Raw genomic sequence first — 24997 nt, forward strand, 5'->3', positions numbered from 1 at the left:
GAAACACACAATGGTATTATCACAATCACACAAACAGCTACACACACACACATTAAACACTGTGGCAGATTTAAAAATGTTTTAATCATAATTGATTGGTTTACAAAACTGTCAATCTTGACAATGATCAGGGTGCCATGGCAACCACTAGATTGAGGGGAGAAAAAGAAGACACTTCAGACTATTGGACAAGTATGTGTGTGTGGAGGGGGGGGGGGGGGGGGGGGTGAGGCCACAAATCGATTATAGATAGATATGTCAATGGCCTAACTTAACCTTAACCTAACCATAATTATAGATATTTCAATGACTTAACTGAACCCTACAAGAACAGGAAGATGAGTCAAATCCTTGTAGGCAGAACATTGTGTGGCTCTTCAATCAGGAGGTCAGGCGTCAGCTTTCGGTTGAAGGCTTAAATTTAGTGATAGGGTTAGGGAATTAATGTAGTTCAAGTTTCTTTATTAGTTGTCATACAGAAGTACAGAATACTTTTATCAATGTAAGGTTCTCACAAGGATAGAAGTCCATACGTCTGTGTGTGCGTGTGTGTGTGTCAAGTTGAGCAGCAGAAGAGTGGATGGCTGCCATAGTGACAGCTACAGTACGTTGTCATGATTACTTTGGTGTCAACTCTCCAGATCGGTCTTTCCTTTTGTTTGTTGGTGCCAGCATCAAGGCTACTCAGTGCAGTTGCCATGGGTATTTGGTGGTGTTGCCATGGTTCCATGATAACTGTTGTCGTCGTCATGGTGATCTGGTGTTGAGAACCTGGACAGTCTTTTTGCCATAGTGCCAGTAGCTGTAGCCTGATGCTGCCGTGGTAACCGCTGTGATATACCTGCAATATCACAACACATCATATAACATAATATCCCAACACATAACAATATCACAACACATAATTCAACACCATGTAACAATATCACAACACATCATATAACACCATATAACATAATATCACAGCACATCATATAACACCAAATAACATATAAAAACTAAGGCTGTCAAAGTTAACGCAGTATTAACACGTTATCGCCCGATTCTAGTAACGCCACTATTTTTTTTTAACTCACGATTAACTTTTAAGACATTTGTTTACTTTTTTTTTTTTTTTTTAACTAGACTTCACTCAGGTGTATTATTGATGCTCTCATTGATACTATGTTTGTTTCTGAAGTGTGTGTGTGTGTGTGTGTGTGTGTGTGTGTGTGTGTGTGTGTGTGTGTGTGAGATATATATATAGAGAGAGGGGGGTGAGAGAGATGAGGAAGGGGCAAGAGAGAAAGAGAGCTGGGAGAGTGTGTGAGAGAGAGGGGGGGGTGATTACTGAGCCCTTGTGTGGGTGAATGTAACAAGTTCCTAACGTTCTCTTTCCCCTATTTCATGCACACTTTATTCATTGTTTTAAATTATTATTTTCGTTTAAGTTATTTTGTGCATCACTCTGTTTTGAATTTGATGCAAATTTGCAATGCATGAGGGTCATCCTTTTGTGTTAAATGGCTGCATAAAGCAAGCATTTGTTGACTCATGTTGATAAGAGAATTTTTTTATTTTTAAATGCGATTAATTTGCGATTAATCGCGAGTTAACTATGGACAATCATGCGATTAATCGTGATTAAATATTTTAATCGATTGACAGCACTAATAAAAACACATAACATAACAGTATCACAGCACATCATATAACATAATAGCACAACACAACAATATCACAACATATATAACACCTAATAACATAATATCACAAGTTCACAACACATAACAATATCACAACACAGCATATAACATAATATCACAACACATAACATAACACCATATAACATAATATCACAACACATATACTACTCTGCTGTGCTGTTGTAGCTGAGGTCTGCTTCCATCTGCCCTGCCCTACTCTGCTGCTCTGCTGTAGATTGACTCTTACTAGTCATGCTGCTTGCGAGTATGACTTACTACCATAGTCTTTGTTCATCGTCACGACACTTCCGAACGTCGTGCACGTTTGGCTGCCGCTTCTCATCGTAGTTTGTTTGTTTAGTTTTTTTGTTTGTGTCTATACGTTAACTCTTTAATTGCCAAGCCCAAGATAAGTCTGGTTAACTCACCATGCGTTGGCTGCCAGACCCGGCCGAGATATCTCGTTTAGAGTTTTATTCGATATTTTTATTCATTATTCATCCAGGGACCTTGGTGTTACCATAGGGAATGAGTCTGAGATCGCCAAAGTGCAATACCGGCCACATCCAGCTAGACGGCGGTATCAAGCACCCTTTGAAACCTTACATCTTGGCCTGTGCAATGGTCAAATGTCTCCGGGCGCAGTTTTCTGGGTCAGGCCAGTCGAGCGGTTCTCCCGGTTGCATTGAAGCGTGTCAAATGCTCCCGATCCATATGTTGTGGTGGGTTATGTCGTGGACCAAATGGACATCGGATGGACCAGATGGCGATCAAACAATTGGAATATTATTTTTGGAATACTCCCGATCACAGGTAAGGACTATCTGACGTCAATTCTGGCTTGATCGTGCAATGCTTTTATACCGATCGAGCTGATCAACGTTTTTAGTGTTCAATACGAATGCCGTTACTGGCAATCAAATATTCAGAAACGACCCCCCCCCCCCCCCCCCTTTCATGCATTCATGATGAGACATAACACCTATTATCTAAATTTGATTGGGAATAGTAGCGTGTCCCGGCAAGAAACGGCAACGCTTATAGTAGGATTCACGTATGAGGCTATAACTCAGCCTTTCGGGAATTACCCCAGACCACTCTAAAACTATACTTATATTCACCACGGTATAACACAGGAATGTATGGATGAAAAAATTTATTCTTTTTCACATACTGAACGATAGATAGTTGATGTCAAATGGGCCATAGTATTGTATCCATAGCTATAATATAGAATATAGTTATAGCTCTACAAACAAGGTGACACACTCCTATCTTTTAAAGCGTGGCATTGCTACAACAGGACCCGTCTAATAGCTGGCGCTGAATGAGTTAACACCATATAAACATAATATCACAACACATAACATAGCAATATCACATCATATAACACCAAATAACATAATATCACAACACATCATATAACATAATATCACAACACATCATAATACCATATAACATAATATCACAACACATAACAATATCACAACACATCATATAACATAATATCACAACTAGGGCTGCACGATTCTTGCAAAAATGTGAATCACGATTTTTCTCTCTAAGAATTGAGATCACGATTCTCTCACACGATTATTATTTTTTCAATAAAATCCTTTATTGCAATGCACTCTCACACAGACAACATAACAACACCCTTATCAACACCCTGATGAAGGCCCTGTGTAGGCCGAAACATGTCGGTTTATTTTAAATTCTTTAAATAATGTGAGCCATAAAATAAAGGCATTTTAAAACTTGTAGAGCTGCCTTGGATCTCAACTTTTTTATTTTTGACAACATAACATATGAAAGTGCTTGACTTAAACATAACATATATGAAAGTGCTTGACTTAAACTTAAGTCTCTTGTAACATACAAAATAACTCAAGTCAGAATAGTCATCATTTAAGAAAGTTTAAAAAAAAGAAAGTTAAAAAAAAATGTATAAAAGAAATCATCATCATTTAGAAATGAGATTGCATACATAGGTCTATGAATCGAGATCGCGATTTCTTTTCAATGAATCGTGCAGCCCTAATCACAACACATAACTTTATCACAACACATAACATAATATAACATGACAACACATACCATAACAATATCACAACACGTCATATAACATAATATCAACACACATAACATCAGATAACATCATATTACAACACATAACATAACTGTTGTTTCAGGTATATACATATATCCTAACAATATATTACACAACTTTGTTGAATACTCTGTTTTAATTGGTCAATGAGCACATTATTTATCACTAGCAGGCTGATGTTGCACTCAGTATGTCAACTTGAACTATAGCTAGATTAATGGAGCTAAAATTATTTTGTGTGGCAAATATCTTAGTCTTTGATTAATATAAAAGTTAGTAATGCAGTTGTGTTTAGAGAGGCAGTATTTAAGCACTAGACAACATGGAAGGGAATGTTGCATTACCATAGCAACTGTAGCAGTACACTGTATGCTGGAAGACCTTGTGTGCGTGTGTGTGTGAGTGTGAGTGTGAGTGTGAGTGTGTGTGTGTGTGTTACCATAGTGACTGTAGCAGCACGCTGTCTGTGTACTGGAAGACTGGAGCAGCCAGCGATGCAGCGACCAGTATCAGCTGGATGGCGGTGTTCACCTGACAGACACACACAGACACATATTATTTTATTTGAATCTACCAAATTGAACCTACATACATACCATTCTAATATTTCAGAGGTTTGACATGGTTTTACTGGCTATGGTTTGGTTCAGCTGTAAAAGACAGAGAGGAAGAGGTTCACAGGAGCAGCACCAGGGTCAGTCTACGCGGTACACATATCTGTACGGACTACAGACCGGTGGCTCTCACACATGTATCTGTACGGACTACAGACCGGTGGCTCTCACACATGTATCTGTACGGACTACAGACCGGTGGCTCTCACACATGTATCTGTACGGACTACAGACCGGTGGCTCTCACACATGTATCTGTACGAACTACAGACCGGTGGCTCTGTAACTCACACATGTATCTGTACAGACTACAGACCGGTGGCTCTGACACATGTATCTGTACAGACTACAGACCGGTGGCTCTCACACATGTATCTGTACAGACTACAGACCGGTGGCTCTCACATCACATAATATGAAGACACTGGAGCAGCTGCTTCTCCATCATCTCCTGAGACCACAGAGGGAACATGCACTTGATCCCCTACAGTTTGGGTGCCTGGAACATATTGGAGTGGATGATGCTATCCTCTATCCTCTAACTTTAGGTTAGTTGTAGCGTTAGTTTAGGTTCGTTTTAACGTTAGATAATGTACAAAATAAACGTATTTCCGGTGCTTTAGACGTCGCTCTTTTATTTTGAAACCCCCCGACCGGAAGTATAGTAGATGCTTCGTTATCTGCTTTAGTGTCCGGTTCTGTGTTTGTTGGTTTTCGTTAGCTAGCAGCATATCAACACCAGCCATGGGAATACTGCTTTCTAAATTGTGGAGGCTTTTAATCGTCAAGGTAAGAGGATTTGAAGGCATGGTATCCATAAACTTCAATCGGTTCGGATCCTTTGAATGAAATGAAAATGTAAACAAACACTGGCGTCACGTTAGAAAGTAGCACTGCGTTGCGTGAAATCACTGCGCCCCGAGAGGAGTGGTTCGGCAAAGAATTGTTCCGAGTATATTTGCTTAGAAAACGTAAATGTCGAATTCAATTATTTTTATTTCTCCATGTGGTAAATACACAGGTCACAACATGTTTACAGGAACGTTTTGGAGTTGTATTTGGAGTGTATTTCGTGACTGTAGGGGACTGTAGGGAACTTCAGGGTAAAGGACTGCCCCACTTCCAGTGATGAAGCTAAGCTACACTAACGGTGCGGGCGTTCCCTAAGCCTAATGCATGCAGATAGACAAAAAAGGTATGTATCTTCTTGTCTAACTCCAGGGAAGATGTTAAATAAGCTAATTTCCCAAAATGTTGGAGTTTTCCTTTAAAAAGCGGCCTGACTGGGGCTATATTTCCTGGCCTGAATGATTTCCCCAGTCCGGCCCTGGTTAAAAGCCTCCAATGCTTATTAGTGTGTGTGCGTTTGAACGTTTGCATGTTTCAACCATACATTTCCATTTATAAAAAATAAAAAATTATAAATATATATATATTTTTTTACCTCCTATAATAGTGGGGGTCGCGGCTCTCTGACACCGTTATTCCGGGGGTCGCGGCCTGAAAACTTTGGGAACCCCTGGCATAACCCACCACAACATATGGATTGGGGATATTTGACGCACTTCAATGGAACCGGGAGACCCGCTCCACTCGGCCGACAAGGAAAAGTGAGACCGGCGACATTTGGCCGTTACACAGGCCAAGATACAAGGTTACAAAAGGTGCTTGATACCGCCGTCTAGCTGGATGCGGCCGGTATTGCACTTTGGCGATCTCAGACTCATTCCCTATGGTAACACCAAGGTCCCTGGATGGATAATGAATACAAATATCAAATAAAGGAATAAGCGACCAAAACCTGAGAAATCTAGACCATACTTTACTATGAATATGTGAATGAAAAAGTTTAACGTTGCTACACAATGAACAATACATATAGGACTTTGAATGGGCCCTAATAATGGCAATGTAGCAATAGAATTTAAAAAGTTATAGCCCTGCAAAGAAGGGGACTTTCTCTATAGACAAACCGCTGGCGAGTTAACCCGACTTATCTCGGGTTTGGCCTCCATTGAGTTAATGGGATGGGAGTGCGAGGACAGGCGTTCCGACAAGCTGTCAAAACACTGTCAGAGGCTGCCAAACGAAGCAGCAGCTGGCTATGGATCAAGAGAAAGGACCCCAGCTGGGCTGCAAAATGACCATCGAGGGGTAAAAGCAGAGGGGGGCACACTTGGGATGCCAGCTGTTGCCGCTGAGCCCTTCGGAGGCGCCGTGGGCCCGTCAACGAAACACCAATGAAGGAGGGTGCCCACCTGAAGACCCCAGTGAAGCTTTTACCCTTATCCCATTCAATACCAAGTGCTGATTATCTAAGGGATTGTACTATCTAGTCCTATACGCTCAACTTGATTCTTGATGTTCTTCTTCTTGATGTTCTAATTTTCAATGATTAATGTCCATTTGTTGTTGGACAGACGGAGTTGACATTAGGTTCTAATTAAAAAAATAAACCAACGGACAGTAATATCTTCCATCACTTTTCTATCTGTTGTGGCAACCCCACCATTGGGCTTGGTAATTGAAGGGCGTTATGTGCCCATATTTGTACTTCCGCTTCCAGGCACACATGCAGCTAGTAGGCCATCAAGACCAGCTAGCCAATCACGACGGGATGTGCATTTTGAGGAAAGTGAGGAAATAGCGGGTATAGTCTAGTATACCGTAATTCCTCTAATAGTGACCCAGGCTTGTATTTGCTTAAACTGTAGCGGGTACCAGGCTTTTATTAGGAGGAGGCATGTATAAGAGAGAGGCCTATATTTCTAATTTTCAAACGGATCATAATGAATAAATCAACATTTTGTGTCAGTTTGAACCCAGTAAAATGTACTGGGTTCATTTATTGAAACCAAGTACTGTATGAAATAGTAAACAGTGCAATTACAGGTGGTCACTGGTCATTTCAAAGTTTTCAAAGTGAAATCAAGTAACTTTACCTTAGCAGCTCAGTATGCAGCTCAGTATATTAGTAACCCGGCTTGTATTAGGAGGTTGGCTTATAATTGCTTAGCTCAAGAGCGCACCCGGCCATTAATAGAGACCCGGTTTGTAATTGAATACCGGTCACTATTAGAGGAATTACGGTAGTTTAGAAATAGCAAGTATAGCATAAGGATATAGAGTAAAAACTGTATATTGTATAGTAGTGTGTACATAGGACCCAGTGCCTTAATTCGTAGCTAACATTGTATTGCATTATCTCAGGACTTTAAAAAGGTCCCCTCTTATAAATGGCCTTTTCCAGTGGTTTGCATTGTTTTCTAGCAATGTGGGGTTGTACCAACACTGACTAGATGTGAAATCTCTACCCAGGGGGAGCTCCCGTAGCTCACCGCGTATCTCTGCGCTATTTCGGCGTCGGGGACAACCGTGCTCGTCACGGATCTGGGGTACACGAGTTCGACTCCCGGACTCGCCGTATTTTCTCAGTGTCTTCCCCTGATCTATATCCCATTCAACCTGTTTCTGTCGGTCATGCTTGACCAGAAAAAAAGCGATAAACGCTAAAAAATGAAGTAAAAAAACAAAAAAAATCTCTACCCAGTCCCGTTTCTTCAGTTCAGCTCAGACAAGAACCTCCCCCACTCAACCAAGCCATTCTGAATTGACTCGCTCGCTGACGTGAATAGGTGCTGATCTGCCACCGCCCGCCCACAATCAACTGTGATACATTGAAAACGGAGCAAGTGGAAATAATGCGGAAGCGGTTTCGACAGCAGACAGCAGAGACCTTCAGCACTTCCTCAAAAGTGTTCGACAGCATAGCTCCAGAGTGCTTATAAATCCCAGCTTCCCCCCGCGCTGTTTCTATGTGCAGTGAAAACTTCAATGCTTTTAAATAAGCTTTGCAATGCACCCTCGTAACGTTAGCCGCTAGCTAGCCAACCGAGTCATACACACAGAGAAGACCGCAGCTTGGCTGGTTAGAATGGGTGGGAGGGATTTGGGGGGGGGGGGGGGCTCTCTCTCTCGTATCTGCTAGTGCAGGTGGGTGACTGTCAATCAAAGCGCATTGCGAGTATGGGCGGAGCCCAGCCAAAAACAGCTTGGAGTCTGGAAGGGCATAAAGTGGTGCACCAAAAGTACTTGATTAAAAATACATAACAATGAATTTTATTGAAAAAAAACTTACAGATGTGTTCCATACTCACAGGAATTGTGTAAAATTGCCCAAATAGTAAGCTAAATATGAGACCTTTAACATGTCTATTTTATCATGCCTATTTTATGTCTATTTTATTACCCGTCTATTATGTCTATTTTATTATTTAGTATTATTGCACAATCAAAGCGGGCATGGCCACCCGCATTTCACTGTATGCACTCACACACCCCACACTGTTAGGTTACACTGTGGAAGTGCATCAATGAGACGAGCAGACGGAGTATCGAGTCTCTGAACTTTACTTCCAAACAAATTCCACAGAACCACGGTACAGCCACACCCTTAAGTCAACTCCCTCCTGTCACTCAATCGGTGTCCATTCTGAAGTGAGACACCTCCATCTAGTGTTCACCACACAGGCCCCCCCCCCCGAACATTCAGAATTGACATTCAGTGCAACACCAAATAAACGGAACTGAACACAATAAACCCCCAAAAACAGTGCACCCAGTGTCTTCAGTCTCTTTTAGGAGGTCTGACCACACGGCCATAACGACTGTATTTAACAGTCACAGGGAACATGGAAGGGGAAAGGGTAAGGGTAGGGGGCCGTCCCCGCCGCCGCCGAGGCTTCGTCGGTGGAAAGGTAGAGATAACAACGGCCGGAGGGCATGGGACATGGGAAGACTTGGGTGGCCGGCCCCGGCGCCGGGGCTGAGCCAGCTCCACTGGCCCGTTTGGGACCACATGAGCAGGCTTAAGACGATCGACTGAGATCTGCTCCTTATTCCCCCCCATGTCCACCACAAAGTACTTGGGGCCCGGCTCGAGGACGCGGAAGGGCCCGTCATAGGGAGCCTGCAGTGGAGAACGGTGGGCATCATGACGGACGAACACATACCTCACAGTCATCAGGTCCTTAGGAATGTAGGACTGGGGAAAGCAGTGATGTGTGGGAACTGGGGCAAACACCCTCGCTGCGTCCTGGAAGGCAGATCGGTGAGCTGTAGTGGACCAAGGGGCAGAGGAACCAGGAAGGAACTCCCCTGGGAGCCTCAGCGGTTGACCAAAAACCGGCTACATGCTGGATGTCTGTAGTGAACTCTGATATGGCGGAAAGTTGGCGCTGCTGCCGCCCCGACCATGGCTCTGTGGTCTTGGCCATGGCAAACGTTAGGGGCTTGTGGTCGACAAAAACTGTGAACTCTCGGCTCTCCAGCAAGAACCTGAAGTGACGTATGGCGAGGAAGAGGGCCAGGAGCTCCCTGTCGAATGTACTATAGTTCCTCTCGTTGTCGCGCAGCTTCCTACTGAAGAAGGCCAGAGGCTGCCAGGCGCCAGCCACCCACTGCTCGCACACCGCACCTACTGCATAATCGGAGGCATCGGTGGTGAGGGCTATAGGAGCAGCAGGAGATGGGTGTGCCAGCATGGCGGCGTTGGCAAGGGCAGCCTTAGAGCCCTCGAATGGCTGGACCCGCTCCGGGGACCAGCCCACGTCATCGTTGGCTCTCTTCCCCTTCAGCGCCTCGTACAGAGGTCTCATCAGGTGAGCCGCATGGGCTATAAACCTATTGTAAAAATGAACCATCCCCAGGAACTCCTGGAGAGGTTTGATGGTGAGGGGGCGGGGGAAAGCAGCAATTGCCTCCACCTTGGCGGGTAGAGGAACAGCCCCCTGGGAAGAGACACGGTGGCCCAGGAAATCCATGGCCGGCAGGCCAAACTGACAATTGGCCGGGTTCACGATTAGCCCATGCTCGTTGAGCCGCTCGAACAGTTGACGGAGATGTCCCCGATGCTCCTCCACCGATGCACTGGCTACCAGGATGTCATCCAGATAAATAAACAAAAATGACAGGCCTCGCAGCACAGAGTCCATCAGCCGCTGGAATGTTTGCGCTGCCCCTTTAAGGCCGAATGGCATGCGCAGGAATTCAAACAGTCCAAACGGGGTGATAATGGCAGTCTTGGGCACGTCGAGCGGATGGACCGGCACCTGGTGGTAGCCACGCACCAAATCTATTTTAGAAAAAATGGTGGCGCCCGCCAGGTGGGCAGAGAAATCCTGGATATGTGGCACTGGGTACCGGTCATGAGTGGTGATGTTATTTAGGCGACGGAAATCACCACACGGACGCCACTTCCCGTCCGCCTTGGGGACCATGTGTAGTGGGGAGGCCCAAGGACTGTTGGACCGGCGCACAATGCCGAGCCGTTCCATTGTGGCAAACTCCTCCCTGGCTATTGCCAGTTTAGCAGCATCCAGGCGGCGTGCCCGTGCATAAACTGGCGAGCCCACCGTTGGGATGTAATGTTCCACCCCATGCTTGGCGACAGAGGCAGAGAAAGTGGGGACAGTCAGAGCAGGAAACTCAGCGAGGAGGCGCTGGTACATATCGCCTGTGGCGAGCATATTGGCCAGGACAGGCGGCCCCGGCCCCCCCAGTGTGCAGGGGTATGTGTCAAAGGACACAGAGCCAATCAGCCTACGGTTCGCAACGTCCACTAACAGTCTGTGAGCACACAAAAAATCCACGCCCAGTATAGGCACCGACACTGAAGCAATAATAAAATCCCAGCTAAACTGCTGTCCATGTAAACACATTGTCACGTACCTGGTACCAAACGTACGGATGGAAGTCCCATTAGCCGTGTCCAGGGGTGGTCCATGTCCACTTCCCAAGGCGTCTGTGGCCGACGCAGGCAGGATACTCCTCTGGGCGCCCGAATCCACCAACAGACGCCTTCCAGACAACGTGTCCTCGATAAACAACAGCTCGTTGATATTGACGCCAGCGCTCATAGCCGCTAACGAGCGCCGGCTCTCGCGTTTCCCTGGTTACCAAAGGTGCATGGTGGAACACAGCTCTTCGCTTTGTTGCCAAAACGGCGATGATAATAACAAAGCCCTCTATCATCCCTCTGTGTCTGATCCCTGCGATCAGCCACCCGATCAGACACAGCAGCCACACAGTACTGACGGGAGGCCAGTAGAATTCTGTCCGCCTCCTCTGCCAATCCCCGGTAATCCTTGGTGCGCACGAGAGGCGAGCTGGCCAGAGCCGTGCGCACCGGAGTCGGGAGTTGACGCAGGAACAGCTGCACAAAAATAAATGTAGCGTCACCTGAACCGAGCAGTGCTAGCATGTTCTCCATCAGTTCTGTTGGTTTACTGTCCCCCAATCCGTTGAGGGACAATAGGGGCTCCGCGTGCTCTGCATCTGACAGCTGGAAAAGCCGCAACAGCTGTTCTCTGAGCGCGTTGTATTTGCCGGCTGCTGGTGGCTCTCTCAGGATTCCCATCAGCCGGCGTGTAGTGGAGGAATCCAATGCCGCGACAACATGATAATATTTCGTCTCATCCGACGTTATTCCGCGGAGGTGAAATTGTGCCTCGATGTGCTGAAACCACGGGGCCGGGTCATGCTGCCAAAACTCTGGCAACTTGACTGTAGCGGCATACACTGCGGGAACCACAGCCGGTGGATCCTCGTTATCGCTCATATTTCACACGTTTAGGGTCACCACTGTGGAAGTGCATCAATGAGACGAGCAGACGGAGTATCGAGTCTCTGAACTTTACTTCCAAACAAATTCCACATAACCACGGTACAGCCACACCCTTAAGTCAACTCCCTCCTGTCACTCAATCAGTGTCCATTCTGAAGTGAGACACCTCCATCTAGTGTCCACCACAACACAGAATTAAATTAATGACTAGGTTCTAAAGCATTGGATTAGTTTTCACTGCACATAAACACTCAAACAGCGGGAGCATTTTGGGAGCATATGACCAAAAACCAGGCAATTTCGAGCCCTTAAAGGGGAACTCCAACATTTTGGGAAATTAGCTTATTTAACATCTTCCCTGGAGTTAGACAAGAAGATACATACCTTTTTTGTCTCTGTGCGTGTATTTTAGCTTTGGGAATAGACGCTCTGTTAGCATAGCTTAGCTTCATCACTGGAAGTGAGGCAGGACAGTAGCCTTACAGTGCCTTACAGTGTATTGCAAGGTCTGACATTGACCAAACTTGATATGCATGACCTTGGTGGGCTCTAGGTCAACTCCTGAAAAGGGGGTCAATGTCAGACTTTGCAATCAAAAGTTAGGGGGCTAATAACCCTTGCCATAATTTCAGTGCGCCCCCTAACTTTTGATTGCAAGGTCTGACATTGACCCCCTTTTCAGGAGTTGACCTAGAGCCCACCAAGGTCATGCATATCAAATTTGGTCAATGTCAGACCTTGCAATACACTGTAAGGCACTGTAAGGCTACTGTCCTGCCTCACTTCCAGTGATGAAGCTAAGCTATGCTAACAGAGCGTCTATTCCCAAAGCTAAAATGCACGCACAGAGACAAAAAAGGTATGTATCTTCTTGTCTAACTCCAGGGAAGATGTTAAATAAGCTAATTTCCCAAAATGTTGGAGTTCCCCTTTAACACATTGACGGCCACGGGTATTAGACGGACCCACTCTATAAGGCCAGCATATCATAATAAGGTTTCATTGTGCGTGAGGCTGTTTGTAGAGCTAAATCTATACTTTATATTATTGCTATCTGTCCATTCTCATTGTCAATTGACACTATAAACCGTCCCTTCAAAATGGCTTAAAGAAATAAATAATACGTTCCCATTTTATAGCGTCTTGAATATGAACGTTATATGGGATTGGTCTGGTATATTTCCTGCAAAACGAGATACAGGGCTAATAGCTAATAACGTTAAATCGAATGGCGTTTCGGCCCTACAGAAGCTAAAAATCTAAATGCATATTGTCGGTATCATGGTCCACCATGAATGCATGAAAGGGGGGGGCAGGGGACGTTGTTTCTGATTATTGATTACCAATAACGGCGTTAGCCTCAGTAGCCACATTCGCTGATCGCCTGGTTGGGTATGATAACAAGGCCTGATCAGCGTGTAATTTATGTGAAAAAGCTCTTACCGTGGGCCGGTTGGACTGCAAAAAGGATTTCCCAGTTATCGATCGCCATCTGGTAGATCGATATGTCCATTGGCTGATGATCTATTCCTTTACTGCGTACTGAATTCCGCGTCCCAAACCGTATTCCATGCTACATGCTACACGCATAGATTTAGGCTAACAGGAAACTCCATTCAAGATAAAAAAAAAAAAAAACACCGTTCTGCCACAGGGAACACTGCATTATCGAGACAGCGCCCCTACGAGGATCTGGCCGGTAATGCACTTTTCCGAATTCCAAGAGTAGGGTAATTCTGCAGTGCCGCTTGGTGACATTGAGTAGGTTATTAAATTGGAATAAAAGCCAAAACAACCTAGCCATGGATATGTCCGTGGTTGGCCCTTTAACACTTTGTATGCCACTCACGGCTTTTCTTGGGTTTACCCCCCCGACCGTTGAATGCCACGTCACGAGTATTCTCGTTTTTTATTTTATTTTTTATTAGCGATCTGAAATCATATTGCATCACGCAAGCCTACCGTTGGAGATCCAGGGACCGCCGGCGCTCAAGATGTGAAAAAAGCGCCCCCTATCGTCTCCCAGATTTTACTTCTCACTGATGCAGCCGGGGTCTACCAGAGTTCATTCTGGAGCCTCTGAGCCACGGCGAATATGGGTTATACTGTACACACGATGGATCAATACAATTATCGATTTTTCGAATGGCGATCGGAAATTGGAATAAACCATTTGGATACCATCTGACCTCAGGTAAGGAATCTATGTCATCAGTGTTAGGATAATCAGACTCGTTTTCACGGATATATAAGCGTTTATGTGATATGTGATATGGCTGTTTTGACTGTAAAAGCCATGAGGAAATAAGAGCAGCGATTATCAGTGCGCGGCACGAGCGTGTGTGTGCACACATATACTATCGATCATCTAGCATTTATTTGAAAACTATTCATAAATAGGCCGACAAATGACAACGTTCTGGAATATTCCAGTAAAAGGCGATTATCATAGGCATGGGTTGTTTTTTCCGCGAAAACGGGTGATTTTCAAAATGCTATCAAACGGAAATGAAGCGATAAAAGAACAATCTGCCTTGACAATGTTGACTGGAAAATGATTCTTTGATAAGCGACGGGCAGATTAGACACATAGCCATAATTTAAAACATAGATTAGGCGATATTAACGTTAACATTGGAGTGGATGATGGCATTCCAGCCGGTAAAAAGGAAAACACGGCTGGCGCTCAAAGTGTTAAGCATGGCGCCGAAACACGGACATGTCCGTGGTTGGCCGAGAGTGTGTTAAGGAATCAAATAGTCTGCTCTATGGCTGCATGCTGGCGCTAACGTTATTGTTTTGAAATACGCAAATGTCGGAAAAACCTGGCAGCGATAAGAGGAATCGATAGTCACGGAGGGATGCGATTCCAGGAATCGGACAATTAGGAACCGGCTCCCAACGGGAACCGGCTTTCTATTCCCATCCCTATAGAAGCGTGAGGAACACTTTCATCCAGCGACATATCAGGCTTCATACAGGAATATTGTGCATCAGAACTACAGTCTCTGTAAATTCCCAGCCTATTTGTTTTTGCATAATAAGTGGGACTGTTTGTTCATTCTGTTTGTTTGTTTGTTTGTTTACACATATAAAAACAATTACATATATAATACAATACAATGTGAGGACAGACTGGTTGTCTCTGAGAACAATGTGAGGACAGACTGGTTTTCTCTGAGAACAATGTGAGGACAGGCACTGGATTGTTCATTCTGCGTCCTGGTGTATTCTCCTCCTGTTGTTTTAAAGACACGTGAGGGCAGCATAGCCCTCCTCCTCATAATACTATTGTTAACACAAGTGGGCGCTTTTAAGGAAAAGTGATAATCATTGCATGTGAATGCATGGGTGGGTCAGATCTGCGCTCATGCAGAATCTGGACAACAACCAGTGGTGCACTGTGCCAGGAGATGGGGGTGTTGCACTGTGCCAGGAGATGGGGGTGTTGCACTGTGCCAGGAGATGGGGGTGTTGCACTGTGCCAAGAGATGGCGATGTTGCACTCTGCCAGGAGATAGGGGTGTTGCACTGTGCCAAGAGATGGGGGTGATGCACTGTGCAAGGAGATGGGGGTGTTGCACTGTGCCAAGAGATGGGGGTGTTGCACTGCCATCCTACTTATTTAGGAAAAGGCATGAATGGAAGAGAGCATTGGATTTATGGTGCAAGCATAATTTTATTTTAAAATATCAACTTGCTACTCTACACGGACAGTAATATTGCTAAGTAACTTATTGCTTTCAAATTAAAGTAACTAGCAATATGTAATATATTACATTTTGAAAGTAACTAGCCCAACACTGAAGTATTTAAAATGTATGTGTGTGTTATACCTTGCTGAAGAGAGTAGGTTTGAGCTGAGCTGTGGTATAGCAGGGGTTAAAAAACTTAGAGAGAGTCACCTGGAGATAGAGAGAGCAAGAGACAGAGAGAGAGGGGAAGAGAGCGGGAAAGGTGGGGGTGAGATAGAAAGGATGATAGAGGGGGTAGAGGGGATAAGGAGAGATTATCTGATCAGCCTACATAAACCATCTTTATTCATTAGCTGATTAGCCTACATAAACCACTTTTATTCATTAGCTGATTAGCCTACATAAACCATCTTTATTGATTAGCTGATTAGCCTACATAAACCATCTTTATTCATTAGTTGATTGTACATAAACCAACTTTATTCATTAGTTGATTAGCCTACATAAACCATCTCTATTCATCAGATGATTAGCCAACATAAATCATCTTTATTCATTAGTTGATTAGCCTACATAAACCATCTTTATTCATTAGTTGATTAGCCTACATAAACCATATTTATCCATTATACTGATGTCAGATGATACGTCTGGTTATAGGGTGTAGGGTATAGAAATAAGTTGTGTATTAGATGTTTAAGGCAGTCTCACCGGAGGTGGAACAGTCTTGTATCGGACCCAGAAAACAGCAGCTATCAAACCAATATCTCTGAAGATCACCAACGCTGTGAGAGCAGCTGCAATAAACACATAATAGTAATTACAACAACAACAATAATAATAATAATAACAATAAATGGAAACAAAATAAATCAAAGGGTGTATTCTAAATTAATTCATATTTGCAACTGCAAGTGAAATAAAACCGAAAAGTTACAAATGAATAAATCGATTTTCAAGTGGTCTAATTTTAACCTATCTGTCTAATGGGGGATGCCAATGTTTCTGTTGTCATGGATACAAAGTATGTCACTGGTTTGATAAGTAATTAAGCATGCAGTGAACTGCCAGAAGTGATCAGATGCAGACCTTTCCTCAGATTGGTCCAGCGCTAAACATATAGCGCTTTTCCACCGCGGGAACTTTCCGCAGGAACTAGGAACCTTTTTAGGAACTTGTGCGTTTCCACTGCAGGGACCATGGTCTAAATTAAGTTCCGGGACATTATTTTACCCTCAAAAAAGTCCAGGCGTAGAGGAACTATGGGGGGTGGGGCTTGCGGCACTGCACTGAACATTCTGACTCAAGTACTTGCAGCATGCACCGATCCGATATTGATATGGGATATCGGCCCCGATATGACTAAAATAGCTGAATCGGATATCAGGGGGGGGGGGGGGGGGGTAATATATACAGTATATATCGTTTCTTTTTTTCTTTATGTGTTAATTTGTTACATTTTGTTTCACTAAGTTAGGAAAGTAATGTTTTAAGTCAAGCCTGATGTTGCCTTGCACAAAAGAATGATCCTAGTCTCTTCCACACAGTGAGGCATAGAGTTTATTAATTGAACAATGGGTATCGGATCGGTACTCGGTATCGGCCGATACCCAAAGCCCAGGTATCGGTATCGGCCGGGACTGAAAAAGTCGGATCGGTGCATCCCTACTTGCAGCATTTTATTTCAACCAACAGTTTATTTTTTGTTCATGATATAGCTATTAGGGATGGGCACGAGTAATGTTTTCCCAGACTAAGTACTTGCATGAATTTCTCAAGTAGTGTAGTAGTAGCTGTATTCCAATGCAACAAAATGTTTGTGGTAATAGCAGTGTTGTCTTCCTGCAACAACTCGCGCCTCACAGGATTTCAGAGCGAGATTTCTGTTTCAGTGGCACAAACAAGCACTTTTGGTGGTAACCAAAAAAAGATTTTTAAATCGAGCACCCTCAAAAACCATTAGAGTTCAGTTGAAACAGCGAGTAATCAATTACTCATCATCCCTAATACCTTGCATTAAAAACATTTTCCCCAACGAATATACTCAATATCGTGCTGTCAGAACAGTCTTATGTTTGCAGGTTAAGTACCGTACTTAAAGTTCACTATTGTCCATTACTATTACACTATTGCCCCGCTCCCAAGTAGCCCACCCCTGACTCTTTTCTTTTAAGCCACAGATCCCGTTGTTTTGTTTTGTTTGTTTTGTTTGTTAATTTCAACCACTTCATCCAATTAGACAGCACCTTGCTTCCTTTTTTTTTTATCTTTTATCTTATTTGTTTTTTTCCTGTTATTACTATACACATAATTCATAATTCTTTAAAATTTTTATCTTTTATTTTTTCAAAAAAATTATTTTTCCACCCTTTCCTTGTACAGTGTCCTTGAGTCTGAGAAAGGCGCTTCTCTCTTAAAATCCAATTTATTATTATTATTACTAGGTCACTGTAATAATTATCAACCAGGACATGCACACGTCAAACTTAACGTTAGTTCTATGCATGAAACTCATATTAGAAGTTGATAAAAGTGATCTAAGCACAAAAAGATTTTTCTTCAGTGAATCTCTAAGCAGGGTTGTGATTATAGGTGAGGTTTTTCCAGAATGCAGTGCCAATAGGGAGGTGTAGTGGTTACGTCATTGCTGTTTCCGGCCGGTCCACCATCTTGAAAATGCAATGTATTGCCCCATTGCCCATTTCTAAATCGTCTAGTTTAAAACAAATAAAGCATGAACATTTGCATGGTGTACCTTTCTGTGCGTATTCATCCACAATCTATAGCTCAACATGAAAATATTCACAATTAAGCTTTCCAATGTTCATGAGGCAGAATTGTTACAATAGCCGATAATATAATTTCCCCAATGATAAATCCCTATAGGGGTGGTCCAAAGTGACGTCAGACTACACCTCCCTATAGGGATAGAATAGGTTAAGACTATCACTTGGCATCACTTTCATTTCATAGTGGATTGAAAATCAAATGCAAGCCTATTGCTCGAGATGAAGAGACAATAATTAAAACATTTTGTATAGTATTGTAATATAATTGATATTGACACAAAGAAATGCAGCATCTACCCTTTAAAATTAGGATGCGGATAAAATAGAATACTCTGCCCCTTGCACTTACTTGACAGACAAAGTCCTGTTAATTTCATAGCGGATTGAAAATCAAATGCAAGCCTTGCATCCTTGAGATGAAAAGAGCCAATAATTTAACAACAACTACATGGCAATGATGACAGAGTTTGTAACCCAACTCAGGCGCAGAGAGAGTTATGTACACTTCAAAGTTCAAACAATCTACAAACCCCGATTGGAAATACAACAAGTCATCTGAACTTGTGTGTGTTGCCAGTGCATTGTGTGATGCACATTCCTGCTGAATGTGACGGCCAATATATGGCAAAAGAGTATGCACATTGGGAACATTGGTCTGTTCCTTTAAATGTGATCACAAAGATCTGATCAGAGAAAAGTGTCCTTCATGTTCTAGTATAGCTGACTATTATTGAGACACTGGAATGCCTGATTGAGACCTTTTTCATAAGTCAGTGGACTAATTTACTTAATCTTCACAAATCGATAGTCTGCAGTGGAAACACAGACAACAATGGGCTGAACAAACCTTTTAGTTCCTTGAAAAGTAGTTCCTGGGACTAATAGTTCTGGGTAGGGATGCTCGATATTGGCTTTTTTACCGATACCGATATTGTCCAACTCTTAATTTTCGATACCGATATCAACCGATACCGATATATGCAGGGTCCCCCTCCCCCCAAAACGGAATACTTTCAGGTAATTAACATTACATATCTCTTGTTGTGGAATTAACACAACATTATGCATACTTTTGACAATAAATAAAATCAGAATTTGTTCTTACTTGCTTGCCTGGGTAAATAAATGTTATAGGTCTGTAAAAAGACATTAAAAAAATTAAAATATTTGAAAACAGATAGATATTTTCCGATATCACATTTTAATGCCAATATCGGACATCCCTAGTTCTGGGTACTTCGGGTCAGAACACGGCTATAGTATGAATAAGTTCTGGGCAGTACCAAACTAGCTAACATGCTAACCTGCTATTAGCAAAGATGCTAGCCTGGTATTAGCTAACATGCTAAACTGGTATTAGCCACCATGCTAACCTGGTATTAGCTGGGCGTAAGTCAGGCTGACATACAGAACACTGATCAGAATCTTATCAGCCAATGGGTCCAAAGCACTGCCCAAAGCTGACTTCTGATTGGGCCATGTCCTGGCGATATAACCATCCAACTGGAGAGAGAGAGAAAGATGGGGGGTGATATACAAACAGATCAGATTTAGTGCAAATATGACCATCTTAATATTCAGTGTATTGTCAGTAGGCTAGGTGGTGTCGCAGTAATACACTATATCATGGGATATGATTTCCAATAAAGCAAACCATTACAGTGTACTGCACACACAACCAGAAGTCAGGCAGTGGGCAATACTAGTCAAGTTAAATGTATTTGTTAAAGGGGAATGCCACACATTTTAAGAATTCACATGTGTTCTTCCTGCACCTCAGGCAGAGTCCTGCATCAGTAGGTGAAAATGTGGCTAGTGGGTGTGAAGAAATCTTAGGGGCATTTTTTGTTTTGTTTTTACGGGTGTATACAGCGTCTCCAGTATTCGTGGTGAGCGCCTTTCCCACTGCACCACGTAGCCGCCCTTACACACATAATCCTTAGAATGATTGTATCATAAGCATCTTATCAAACCAAAACATCATTTTGAGACATCAAAATAGTTTTCAATAATTTTCTTTCTCTCTCTGTAGGCTATAGCTGCATTCTTCAATCAATTCGGTCAACTTTGCCATCAAACTCTCGCCTCGCACTGCTTTGTTTGTAATGTTTTTCTGTGTCCATGTGAGCTTTGAGATCGCCAACACCTTTATTAGACACAGAAACATATGGTCAAGCTTTGCACGCAGTTCATCTGTAATGTACATTTTCGCGTTTGCATTGTGAGGAGCCAGCAATGCTGGTCGGATCGGTGGACTTCTGTTGTGTGTGTCTGTGTGAGCGCGCAGTAGCACCGCCCACAAGGCACTGAAAGCGGGGCTTCTCTTGGTAACGTCACACGCAACAGGTTACCGTAGTATTCGGTGCAATGCGCCAGTCAATTTAACTACAGGCATATTTTACACAAACGTTTCTGTGCGCGATAGGATTTCAGATGTGCGCAGGAGCGTCTTGCCATGTGCGCGCGCATGGGCGCACCTTAGGGGGAACATTGCCCGTGAGATATAAACATGAAAATCCCATCAGAAAAGTGATGTGAAAAATGGTTGGTCGGCGGCTGGTGTGAGCTGGGTACACTACTACTAGTTTTATGTATTTTATAGAAAAATTTATCTCGGCCCGGTACCGACAGCCGATCGGGCTTAAGCGGTTAACCCTAAACCTAACCTAACACATGTAACCCTAATCCTAAACCCACATCTTATCCCTGATTACGGCTTCATTACATCACGGCTTGAGCACCTCTCAGCCAATAATACCACTCGGTCAGAAATAACTGGTGTGTGTGTCTAATCTATGTGCATGCGTGATTCAGTGTATGTGTGTTTTAATATGTGTGTGTGCATTTTTATGTTACCAGGTCGGTGGCTCCAGCCAGGATGAAGAGAGCCAGGCTGATGTCAAAGTGCTGCTGGATGATCAGATGGGCCAGGAAAGGAGCCAGGATGATCCGGCACACACACAAGAAGTTAGGAACCGTCCACGGATTCTCATACTAGAAACAGACAGACAGATAGATACACAGACAGACAGACAGAGAGACAGACAGACAGACAGGCACAGGATATTTTATGTATCACAATGGACAAATTAAAACATCAAAGAAGAAATTATGTGAAGGTTAATGCCCTTTGAGGTTACAGGAAGTGTCAAAGAAAAAGCTTGGCAGTTTTTTTTATACTGGACCTGCCAGGGCATAGGACCTGCCTACAGGAGAAAAAGTTACTGGCTGACTGATTCAAGAGTTCATATGAGGACCATGTAGAAGCAAGTTGATTCTACGCAATCCACAAGCCGCAATTACGTGGAGTAAGCACGCAACAACTGCTTGACACAACTACCAGACAGTATGTGTGACAAAAAGGCTGGCTTGCTGCTAGCCAGACATTTCATTGGACCTCATTCACCAATATTGTCATTAGTGTTTCCCCTACCATCCACCTGCCACAGCACACATACACTGTAGTCTATGTGCATAATGAATGAACAGTAGGCTTATACAATTCTAATGACTTGTTTTATTAGGAGATCGCAGATACTGCACTGCCCTATAGTAGTCATACTGTAGTTCTACTACAGACAGTACAGTATAGTACACATCTTAGCGTGACATTTTAAGGCCGCCAGAGTCGGGCGTGAGCGGACCAGAGTCCACAGAGGGGTCGCGCACCGGTGTCACACAAAAGGCTGCTTGGCGTGTTGGTTGACATCGACCTGTCCTGCATTAAATGTAGTAAACTGGGGGCGCCCGAGTGGCATGACTGTAAATATAACTACATTTTGTATCATACAAATATTGTCATATTTATTATTATTATGATTATTTCATTCCAAGGATGTTGTAGAGTTGACATGAATGCAATCACCATGATTCCTCCCAAATAAAGCCCTTAACCCTTTCACTGCCACACGACAGCCGGTTAACCCTTTACTATCACACAACCGACGGCGACGCTCCATCATTAGCTCCGCGGATGCTAATGATGGAGCATCGGTGTCGGGTGTGTGATAGTAAAGGGCTAACCTTCTGTCGTGTGGCAGTGAAAGGGTTAACCTTCTGTCGTGTGGCAGTGAAAGCGTTAAGAACACAGCGCACACCCGTCTGTCCGACTCACGACTGCTCTTCAGCGCTCCTAAATCCTGCTCTTAGTTAAGACGGAATCCAGGAGAAGGGACTGTTCGTCCGAAAATTTCTTAAGTGGAGCTAGGACAACATTTTGTCTGATCTTTTGTCTTAAGTCCGTTGGTGAATGAGACCCATTGTCCCCAAATCAATACATTTCACAAGAAAATGTGCAAATTACTGGTGCTTTATTTTACTAATTGTTTAACCAAGTGGCATGCTGCTAATGTTGGTTTGGTGAAGCACTTAGTAATTATGTCAAACTAAACAAATACTGCCTTTCCAAACACCCGAGTGCTTTCTTTGCTAGCTCAGTCTTGATGAAAGATATTTGTCCAACAGAACAGTTTTACATTCATAAATCAAAGTTCTTAAGTTGACACCAAGTGCATCACATCAGGTGCCTGCTAACGTGGCAGATAGGAAGGATACTGTACATGTGTAATGTTTTGACAGTGGATCATTACTGTCAAGGAGGAATGACTTCAGTAATCTTTGATTACTAGGTAGGAAGTACTGAAGCTGCTCCATAGACAAATAATTGGGAAGGGGTTGGGATGGCACAGAGAGCACCCAGAGGAGTATGTGTACATTTTCTGTTTCAGAACTGAGAACACTGTGTAGAATAAAGCTCATTTGGATATAAAAACTCTAACAATCTGCAGGTGTGCAAAATCCATCTCCAATTCATTGTCAATGTAGCAGCTCCACTTTATACCTGATGGCATCACTGGTTTGATTCTTAATTCTGGTTGTTATTTTTATTTTTTTCAAAAAAAGATTTAAAGAATAGGAAAGCCTCATCCAAGTAGAGCTTTTACTTTGAAACACCTTGACTTCTATGCGTGCCTGTATGTAGGCAGAATACAGTTTCTCTTATTAGCTATAATATAATATTAATGTCAACAGAAACACAGAGTAGCCCGATCTCGCTTAAATACGTAAATAAAGTAATAATCGACCACAGGAAAAATGTACATTATTATATTATAGCCATAAGTAGTAGGCCTATATGTACGTATGTTATAAAAAAAATTACAATTCATTCATGTTATCTGATGAGACCTTGTTGCATAAAAACAAACAGGCAGACAATGACACCCCCCCCCCTTCTCTTACCAGTTCTTTGAACTTGAACAGGCCATGTTCTGGGGACTGACTGGCTTCACTCTGGTCTTCAGGCGGCTGAGGGGAAGAGGGAGTGGATTCTGTACGCTGGGCGGGCTTTCCACTGCAGTAACATCTGACCCCCAGACACACAGGAGAGACAGGACACACGGACAGGAAGCTGGGAAGGAGTTGTGCTCCTTGCCAGGTTGCTGGTTGGATTCCTGGGATGGTTCTGGTCCAGGTTGATGGTTGGATTCCTGGGGGGATTCTAATACAAGGCGCATTGGGTCTGTGTTGCTCAGCTGTCTGTCTCTCTGCTCGTTTGTCTGTCTCCTGCCCCCGTCTTCGGCTCGCTGCGATCAGCCCCTCTAACCCCCCCAGCCTGTCTGTCACTGGCCAGTCTGTCTGTCTCCCTCTCCCATCCTGTATTCCTGCGGTGTGTCTGTATGATATGTCTATCTGTGTGTTCCTAGCTCTGACCTTTGACCCAGTACACCACCACTGCGTCGTCCCACTGTGACGCTTTAACGTTATACTCCGCCATGACACTGCCTCGAGCCCACACACTATTGCACGACGCGCGGCCACCGAACACCGAATTCCAGCACATAGCAGCACATCACTCTTCCGGATACAGAGCAACAACATCTCGAGCCTCTGGTTACCGGCCTGTTGGGCTCGCGCTGTCTCTTCGCACCATATTACTCAGAGGCGGACACACAACTCGAGCCTATAGGCTTCCATGTTGCCGTATTCTGATATGTACGGAAGAGTTGCGACGTCGTAAACCTTTGCGTTCTTCTTCTTCTTCTTGTGAATTTCCGGCAGTCTAGACACCTTTCGGCGGCGTGTTTACGAAACCTAGCCGCATTTCTCGGAGACGCTCTCTGATTGGCCGACGCCTGTTTCTACACTGGTTAAGCTTAGGCACTCTTCGACGTTGGTTGAATGAATGAATGAATGAATGAATGAAAACTTTATTAACAGATTGCAGAATGGGTACAGTACAGTACAGCTCAATACATACAATTGTTAAGGGGATGCAGACCAGAGAAAGACTTTCGTCTTGTTTACATCAGGGTCCCCCATTTTCAATTCATCGTAACATATATGACAGGGCTATTCAACTAAATTGTTCAGGGGGCCACATTGTCAGAAACCCAAGGGGCCAGGGGCCGGACTGCCACGGCACTTATTGTCCACTCTTAACTCTCAAACATCAGGGGGGTGGGGGGCAGACAAGCCTAG

The 24997-nt window shown here is 43.7% G+C and overlaps 1 protein-coding gene across 1 annotated transcript; it reads right to left on the bottom strand.

Annotated features, from left to right (window-relative positions):
* Nucleotides 1–65: 65 nt before the first annotated feature.
* Nucleotides 66–24497, bottom strand: crls1 (cardiolipin synthase 1). The gene is made up of 7 exons (XM_084321077.1): nucleotides 23759–24497; nucleotides 21374–21511; nucleotides 19891–20020; nucleotides 16440–16525; nucleotides 15870–15938; nucleotides 4235–4326; nucleotides 66–841 (listed from the first exon to the last, which is right to left on the bottom strand). The coding sequence occupies exons 1-7, from the start codon at nucleotides 24395–24397 to the stop codon at nucleotides 748–750; spliced, it is 1248 nt and encodes a 415-aa protein (XP_084177203.1). The 5' UTR covers nucleotides 24398–24497; the 3' UTR covers nucleotides 66–747.
* Nucleotides 24498–24997: the final 500 nt, after the last annotated feature.

This window comes from Notolepis coatsorum (assembly GCF_963971535.1).
Source record: "Notolepis coatsorum genome assembly, chromosome: 9".
NCBI lineage: Eukaryota > Metazoa > Chordata > Actinopteri > Aulopiformes > Paralepididae > Notolepis > Notolepis coatsorum.